At 44.2% G+C, this 9,605-nt stretch overlaps 1 protein-coding gene across 1 annotated transcript; it reads left to right on the top strand.

The window, feature by feature from the left end:
* Positions 1-7,403: 7,403 nt before the first annotated feature.
* On the top strand, positions 7,404-8,294 carry LOC111869625 (pre-mRNA-splicing factor ISY1 homolog). Its single transcript, XM_033753501.1, has one exon. The coding sequence runs from the start codon at positions 7,404-7,406 to the stop codon at positions 8,292-8,294; it is 891 nt and encodes a 296-aa protein (XP_033609392.1).
* Positions 8,295-9,605: the final 1,311 nt, after the last annotated feature.

The raw sequence follows: 9,605 nt of genomic DNA, 5'->3' as shown, positions 1-9,605 counted from the left end.
CCGACCCCTGCCTTAAGCGGTTAGTCGCTTTCTTCCCATCATGGCGGTCCGGGTTCGATCTTGGGTCTGGTCAAGTGGGATTTGTGGTGGGCAAAGTTGCGCTGGGACAGGTTTTCTCCGAGTACTTCGGTTTGTCCTGCCAATCTTCGTTCCACCAATTACTCCACAATCACCCTCACCTATCATCTGGAGCTGGTACAATAGGCCAGAAGTGGCAGCAATACAAGGGACTTAGTCCCACCCCACTAGCAATAAAGAAAATGATCCTGAGATCGACTCAGCCTCTAACATAAATGAGTACCAGGAATTTTCCTGGCGGTAAAAATCGGCCGACGCATAATGCTGACAACTTTACTGCCATCTGTGAGCCGATTGTCTAGAAAATGTGGGAGCCTCGATCTCTCACAACCCTATGGGTCTTCATGGTATGTTACAGGACAGCTTTACCTTTACCAGGTCTGAAAATTTGTTGCATCACAAAGACATATAAGCAGTGAATGGCGAAATGGTTTAAACTCACCCTCATTGGGTACACTGGACGTCTGGAGCGTGGTTTGGAATACCGCAGCGAAACGATAAATGTTATACATGTGTACTTCATGTTGTCCTGTCAGCCACCCGTCCTCTGCGGAAAGAAGCGGAGTCAGGGAAGGATATTTTATTAGAGTACGTAAGTTAACTTATCCGTAAATGATGTTTACAAATCCAGCTCATAGTAGTGGAAGGAATACGTATAGCACTTCTCTGTTTCTAACAAGAAATCAACCACTGCTTGCTACAAGAACTGATGCATAGCTCCTGTGGGCCGAGTGCCGAGTATTAAAGCGTTTTAATTTTCTTACTGCTGTGATGTACAGTGCCAACCGGAACACAGCCCGCGGCGTTCATGCAACCGAAGGGATAGCTCAGTCAGTGAGAGGATATTGACTGAGCGGTCGGGGCTCGATTCCCGAGAATGTTTTTCTTCTCCACAGCGTCCAGACTGGCTCTGGGAGGCACCCAGCCACCTGTACAGTGTGCACGGGGGCGGGGGGGGGGATATTTCTCTGGAGATTAGGCGGCAAGGGCGTGGAGCTGACCACTCACGTCCATCTAGTAATGACATCACTCCTCTACACGTCTTCATGGCATTGTGCATAATTAATTAATAACTTGACATTTATTTTATGAATGAAGATACTGGTGATTGCCATTCAGTTCGAAAAATAAAAACGTGTTAAATATAAAAAAGAAATCGTGATAAGAATCCTGTATTGTAGCAATTTATTGAGTTGTTGCATATTACATGAGCATTCTACGAGAGAAAAATCTTGTTTATTGCGACTGTAGGATCTCTTTTGACTGCTTGATATTGTATGCAAGTATGTTTATGTATATACAATATGCATATGAATATGTATAAACTAATCCTATTTAAATACATGTCGATCACAGTGGCCGCGCGGTCTAAGGCATGAACAGTTTCGCTCCTTCGATCGCTAGGATCGTGGGTTCGAATCTCACTTAAGGCATGGATGTGTGTATGCGTTTATTTTATGTTGGTGTTGTTCTGTGTGTAGATAGCGGCCTTGCTACGGTCTGATCCCCTGTCCAGGGAGTCCTACCGACTATGTATAGGATAAACGTACTGAAGAAAGGGCTAAGGCCCAACAAAAGGACTACAGAGCCGTAGATAGATATTTATTTGCTTTGTATTTCTCGAAATGGATATCGACTCGCCTCGTTCACTACAAGCATTCCTTTGTAACACACTTCTCCCATTTACTTTTCACTTTAAGCAATATCCCTAAGCATTATGTCGTTAGTAGAGAGGGGCCTGTAAGTAAGTACACGACTTGGTTTTGAGCTGCGCTTGAATCAAGACTGTTCGTTCGATATATTATTGTGTATATATTCATTAAAGTCCGTAAATTTAAGCGTTCAGAGAAGTAAGATTATAGATTTATTTATCTGAACCAAGAAAAGGGCAGTCACTTCTCGGTACGTGGAGCTGTCCGACGTCCACTTGTCTCTGTTCCAACAAAAAAAAGACAGAGGAGAACATAAGGAAACATACATCACTCTTCATTTTGTGCACTCCCATTACTGTTGTTAGCGAGGAAATGGCTGCCCTTCCTGTTTGTAACTCGCAGCCCGAAACAAAACTGCAGAAAATGTCGCTCTTGTTCTCAGTCCCTGTTTACGTTTTAGTCCCTACTTCCTACTTTGACAAATCGGACCAAAGGGAAACTTCTAACTGTGCAAGATCTGAGGGTTTCGCGTCGTGAAGTTTCATACAGTGTCCACCTGCATTGTGGCACCTCAATATACAGTGCTCCCCGGAAGTTGCAAATTATAGGCAATATTAGGCTTTTTGTGGGAAGTAGATTTCCATCGAATTTCAGTTTAGTGTCATTTTTCATGACCATTTAATTTCGTGCATGCACTGATATATAGCTTGCTTTGACTACTTTCATTCTTCTTTTCTTCTTCTGCATTATATAATTTGGCTGTCTGTGCTGTCAAATTCAGAATTAACTTCTGAAACTGTGAATTCATTTTATATATTTGGTAGAACTTCATTGAAGGGTGATTGGCTCATCACAAGCCCTCTACCTACACAGGACAAAAAAGTCAAGGAGCAGATGTAAACATATTGTCGCGTGTTTGCTAGGTAACGAGACAAGAATTTTGTGGGTTTCGGATTTGAATAAATATTTTTGGGACACTCACTCTTTAAATTCAAAAGTACAATTATTCACACTTACAACGTCGTCAGACGTTTCCTCTTCACTATTACAATTACTTGCACCGCTGATCTTGGTGAAGTGTCTTCTGCTCGGAGCTCAACTGTCTTTGGTCCCTTTTCGGATACGAACTCTCTCCTGCCAAAGTCGAATACAAACTCTTCTGTTCTAGTCTGATAAGAACTCTGCTGGTCTTAAAGTCAAATTCAAAGTCACATTGCGACTGACGGTCAGTCAATCAGTAATTCTCGGTGTCGAGCCTCATCTGGGGCTCATGAGCAGATATTACGTAACTGTTTGAGACTTAAGGTCTTGTTTTTGTGGGGCGCCCTCTCTGACGAGAGGACGGGCCTGCCTCTAGCCCTTGCCAGCGCAGTCATTCTCGGGTCCGAGTCCCTTGGGACTCGCGACCATATTTTACTCTCTCAAATTTGAGACTTCCCTTTTTGTCGCCTCCTACGATTCGCAGGGTCACGGTTGAGGTACTGGACCCCGCCTCCACACGGGTTTGCTGGTCTCTTGCCGAGTAGGAACTGTTATATCTTGCACTCGGACTGAATAGGGAATACCTTGTCGAAGGGTTAATTTCGCACGCTGCTACGCAACAACGCGGGAATGTGTGTCTGCCTCAAACAATTCGTTTCTAACGGTGGAAACCCCACTGCTAGACTATCATTTCCGGGGCAACGATTTCTTAGGCTTCGCTGCCTAGGAATTGCTAGGCGGTGACTAGTGATTGACTTCTTATCGCCCTTCTTTCAGGCGGCATGCCACAATATATTCATGTCCCGTGTGGGATTCGATTCCATATCCAAAATGTTCCAGTTTTGAAAGACAGCACCGTTCTTAGACCACAAGGCCATCAGTTTCATTTTTAAAGTATGTTTTCATGAAGTCAAGGATATTATTACTAAGAGTTACTGGTGTTGCAGCGTATCTGAAAGAAGAGAACGTACGGGACAGAACATCTTCAGTTACTTCGATAGATAACGGGTTGATATTGTCACGTGTATGAGTAACTATAGACGGGATTTTGATTGGTAATTAGATTTATTTAATATTTAGAGATTTTAACTACAAGTAACTATAGCGCTGTCGCTAATTCGCACACTCTGCAGTTCACTACAGGAGGGATCAAGTCCTCGCAGTCTCTTGTGTCTTCTCCAGTCGTTGCCTGGTGACGGATCTCAATAATGCCCTCCGCTTCCGTACTCACGTTCTTACAAGCTGGCAACTGTCGTACAACTAACTCATTAAGTCGAAGTCAAAGTCAAATTATATTACGATCGTCGGTCGGACAGATATTCTATCTTAGCATCAAAGACCCATCTGAGGCCCAAGATTAAATTTGTATTACTGCCAGACAGTTGCGATTTGCTGAGATGACAAGTTTGTCGTTTACAATTGCTCCTGGTCCTCGCCAGCACAGTCATATTTACCGCCTATGAAGTCATTTTGCTTCATGAGTCTTCATACAATTTTTGTGATGGTTATTATTCTGTCTTCTTCTGACTCGGCCCCATTGAGCTGTGTCATGATCTCCTGAAATGTCATTGTGACTACTATGAACATGTTCAGAGACGAACTGTTTGCATTAGGAGCCTGAACTGGCTTGGTACTTGTAGGTTGTGCCTCTAGGGAGGGAGCACTCATTTCTCGCACTTAGGCGGGGCAGGCCTATGTAACTGAGGGCGGCTGGGGCTGCTACTGTTGCTGTGTGTTGTTACGCAGCGCCGCCACGAAGGGTAGGCCTTGGTGGTGTGGCTGGAAGAGAACACCCTTCCAATTGTAGTCTTGGGCTCTCTCTGCGACTTCCTCTTTCGCATCTCTTCCTTGGCGTGCCTGCAGCCTCGATAGTTGGAGGGATGAAGTTCCTCCCCATCCACCAACTGGCAGTTGCAGCATGTCAGTATCGATGCTGTGTTGCCATTCCGGGAATTCCTTGTGCAGGAGACAGCCCCTACATCACATACATCTTCGAGGTTGTCAGTTGTAACGCTGCGTGAGACTAGTAAGGGCGTTGTACGCCTCTATCCCGATTGAAATATGACAAAGACTCTTCAGTTTGAATATCTCATAGGACTGTGACATCCTAGGCAAAGTTATTAGGAAGATAGGAATGTGTCGACACGACCGCACAGAAAACACCACTCCTCTGTTGTTGCTTACGGGCTGCTGCCTAGCAACAGTCGCTGTACGGTCGCGTATCGCGGTCGCCGCACAGAAACGGGTCTATATGTCACAATACATTACATCAAGATGGAAGCGTTGTACCCAAGGAGTCCTACCGTATGTGTAAGATCTAGAAAAACCGAAGTGAACGGAGAAATTCATGGAGGTAGGCCTAGGCCCACTGGGGCTGTAGTGCCAATGAAAAAAAAAAAAGCTCTTTATAGAGCAAATTTTAATTTCTTAATATTAGCTCTATCCACTGAAGTTTTGTCTACGAGAAAAATAACCACATCCTTGGCTAAGACCAAGTACTTCTGATTTCACAGTTCCAAAATTCGTCTCGGTTTCTGTGTGGGAAACACATGCATAGCTACTTCAGCAATGCTTCTTGTTATGAATCAAGCATTATATTTTTAACGAAACTTTACAGGAAGGGCGAAAATATGTTGGAGATGCGAAGAAGGAAGCCGAAATAATAAGATATACAGAATTTAACTGAAAGGTGCACATTTCTTGTGCACGAGTTCCACACACCGAATCAAGAAAAAATGTCCATTTCAACACGTGTCTGGAAACATTTAGTTTGTCAGTTGTTGCTGTGAGAATACTGTGTAGACACAAGCAGCAGTTCACTTTAATATGTAGCAAGGATTATTGGTGACTCTTTGGTAGGTCTGCGTGTTTGGCTGCAACCTCTACCGAGATTTTTTCTTACATGATCTGCGAAAGTTACTGGAAGATGTCACCACTGGCAGTCAGAGCATGAATGTGGTACCTGCATCCTGGTGGTCCGGCACATTTTGGTCGCGCTGTGCGAGATGTGTCCAGTAACACCCATCATGACCTGCCGAAGCTACTGGAAGATGTCAGCACTGGCAGTCAGAGCATGAATGTGCTACCTGCATGATGGTGGTCCGGCACATTTTGGTCGCGCTGTGCGAGATGTGTCCAGTAACACCCATCATGACCGATGGACAGGTTGAGCAGCACCCACTACATTGCCTCCACGCTCGCCATTTTTAAATCCTTTACATTTTTACTTATGGGAACACCTAAATCCCTTGTGTATGCAGCTCCTGTAGACAACGAAGAGACACTTCACCATTCCACTGTGGATGCCTGTCAGACTAACTGCAACTAGCCAGGCATCTTCGAGAGGATGAGGGGGTCCGTGATGAGACATATAGAGGCTTGCATTGAATCTCATGGAAGAAACTTTGAACACTTATTTTAAATATATATATTCTTTCAACTATAACTCACAAATTGAATACTTCCGGAAACATTAATGAAATGGATATTTTTTCTCTTGTTTTGGTATATAGACCGTCTCTGTGGTCTAGTGGTCAGAGTTCCTGGCTACAGATCCAGAGGTCTAGGTTCGATTTCCGGGGCTACCAGATTTTCTGAGAAGTACTGGGTCTGGAACGGGGTCTACTCAGCCTCGTGAGGATAACTGAGGAGCTATTTCAAGGAAACAGCGACTCCGGTCTAGAAAACTGAAATTAACGGTTGTGAGGATACGTTGCGCTAACCACACAACACCCTCTATACCCTAAAGTTGGCACTAACTTCGCCGACAAGAGGCGGTCGCTCGGTGGGTATAATTCGCTTGCGAACTAAAACTACGGATTTTTTTTTTTTTGGTATATGGAACTCGTACACAGAGTTTGTCCGCACCATTAAAGTTTGACATTGTATATCGTAATTTAAGCTAAATTAAATATTATATTCTGGTTGCGTTTAGAGGAATTTTAGAAATTGTATGTGTACATTATATTTCAATATTCTGTTGTATACATAATATTAGTGCCGCTGTATTTGAGAGGGCTTTTGTATTTCACATTGGTAATTATACATGTATTTACGTGTAAGGATATTGTAACGTGTTGCGCAACGGTAATAGACAGGTCAACATATTCCCTCCCCTCCCCCCGCCAGCGGTGACGTGCCGAGGGGAGCCGAAGTTAGCCGAGTCCCAGCATCTTGGTAGCTATGCAACGCGAGTCAACAGCGGTGACGTCACCAAGGGATACCGCGGTTGCTAGGCAGCAGTAAACAACTCCGGACAGTGTTGCTAGCAACACGGCACCACACAACAATGGTGCCTATTACGTGGCCGTTTTCTGTGTTGCCCGGAACAAGGCTACATAACGAGCAGCGAAGCTATTCACAGTTACTTAAAGTGTATCAGCGGCCGAAGACAGTTCTCCAGTCAGCAGTGAACGATTTCCCAAGACAGCTGCCCACGAGTTGTATTGAATTGCAATAGTCGCCGAGTTTAGTTGCACGAGCTTGTAGAGCTTGTATTTGTCGTATTTTTAAGGTAATCACCTTAGAACTTTATGAAGGTTTTGAACGGCTTTGGATCTGTTGTGTATTACTTTAAGAGGGGTGTATGAAGTGTTGTGGTGTACTGTTAAATAACAGTGCAGTATTCATATAAGGTGTATACGTCGAAACAGTTCTTTAGGAAGTTACATTAGTGTGGGATTCTTTATTGCAATGGCTCGAAATGCTGAGAAAGCAATGACAACTTTAGCTCGATGGAGGGCAGCCCAAGTTAGTGGTACAGGAAAAGAAAGGGAGAGGAGACCATATCTTGCATCCGAATGTCATGATTTACCTAAAGCTGAGAAGTGGAGAATGCAGATTATTCGAGAAATAGCCAAGAAAGTGGCTCAGATTCAGAATGCTGGACTTGGTGAATCTATGATCCGTGATTTGAATGATCAGATAAACAAACTTCTCCGTGAAAAGGGTCATTGGGAGAGACAGATACGAGAACTTGGAGGCCCCGATTATGCTAAAGTGGGACCTCGTATGTTGGATCACGAGGGCAAGGAAGTTCCTGGGAATCGTGGTTACAAATACTTTGGAGCAGCCAAAGATTTTCCAGGTGTTAGAGAGCTCTTTGAGCAGGAACCACCACCACCTCCTAGAAAGACACGTGCCGAGCTCATGAAAGATATTGATGCTGATTACCATGGTTATCGAGTGGACGATGATGGCATTCTGACACCACTTGAGCAAAATGAAGAGAGACAAGCAATATGGAATGCAGTGGCTGATTGGAAATTAAAGAAGGAGATGTCCATTCATGGAAAAGCTGAATGCTCGGGTCAGCCACAGGAAGAGGAGGAGGAGAATATTTATGCTGTGGCACCAGAACCAGATTCTGATGAAGATGAAAAGCAGACATCAGAAGAATTACTGCAGCCGAAGTTCATAGCACATGTTCCAGTCCCATCACAGCGGGAAGTAGAAGAGGCACTACTGAGGCGTAAGAAACGGGAACTTATAGAGAAATATGCTAGCGACAGCTTAATCAATCAGTTAGAAGAAGTTAAATACTTGCTAGGAGTTCATACACGAAAACAGTTACTGATAAACTGATGTACCAAGAAGAATTATATGGGAAAATTGCGGACCCCAGAATAAGTTGGCCGTAGCCCGCAGAGGGACGGGCCTCCGCGTGGAAGTGGCTCGGCAGAATAAAACCTGCAGGACGACATCCCGTCGCGCGACAGTGGCACGGCGTTGGAGAAATGCCTCCAAGAAGGAAACTCCCCAGGGAGCCTTCGGATACCGGAGAAAGGACTTGGCGCCACGGTCTTGTACCAGCAAGTGGCGGGAAGTCCAGGATGAACAACGACGTCAGCGAGTGCAAACAACGCATCAAGAGCTGTTACGTCGACATAAGGAACCTCCGAAGAAAGAAATGATCAAGGATTGGACCTTGTGGAGGGGACGACCCCCTCCAAAACGGAAAAAGAGACTTCAAGCAGAGGAGGAACCAGTAATGTAGAAGAACCGGCCTCCCCAGAGAGAGTGAATGTGCCATGGGAGAAAGCGATGGATGAATGGGATGGAACTGGATCTTCTAGCGAGCTGAAAGGAAACCGCTCGAGACGAGCAGGTCTTAAGAGGGGAGCGGTTGTAACAGCCGGAGAACAATCGCTGGAAGGGGTAGCCCAAATACCAGGAGACGTAGAAAGCACAGCCTCCAAAGAAACGGAATATAAGCCGGCTGAGCAGCAAGCGAGAAACTGTGAAACGTGCAGACTGCTGACAATAGAGTGAATTGAATATTGCGAATAGGGTTATAAGTTGTGAAACCCCGCAACATTGTCATAATTGATTGTAGCCGAGAATTGTATGTTGTTAAATAAACCAATTAACAATCGCGAACGGCGTCTTCGGTAACTAAAACACGTTACAATATGTTCAATGTAAAGCAACAAATATAAATAAATAAATGTTTGTATAATTCGCTTAATATTTACAAGTTAAAATTGTCGTTTTTACTGACACATGTATTTTAGGTAGTGCACTTGTTTCATATGAGGCTTTGTATTCTGGATAACTGCCATCCAATGCTAAAACTCTTTGTCGAGATAAAGTAAACAGTTTTCTCTGACTATACTCCTGACTTACCGTGCTATTCTTGTGAAGATACAAGCTGAACAGAATTCGATGAAGACACAATGATCTTTTAGTTCGCAATCTTAAAAGTGTATGTGGGGCTTATACTTCAGTCAGTGTGTCTGACATTTCCATATTCCAATTCCAGGAAGTGTATTGATTTGTTTCCATGGCAGTTCTATTTAATTTCATGTTCATGACAATCACTTGAGAGTCTCTTTCTCTCGAAGCGAGTTCGATGCTAAGTAAGCATGTGATCTTTATCAGACTGTCGACTTGTTG

Source organism: Cryptotermes secundus, unplaced genomic scaffold (genome assembly GCF_002891405.2).
Source record: "Cryptotermes secundus unplaced genomic scaffold, Csec_1.0 scaffold557, whole genome shotgun sequence".
In the NCBI taxonomy this organism is placed as follows: domain Eukaryota; kingdom Metazoa; phylum Arthropoda; class Insecta; order Blattodea; family Kalotermitidae; genus Cryptotermes; species Cryptotermes secundus.
This window is presented reverse-complemented; position numbering and strand designations above follow the sequence as displayed.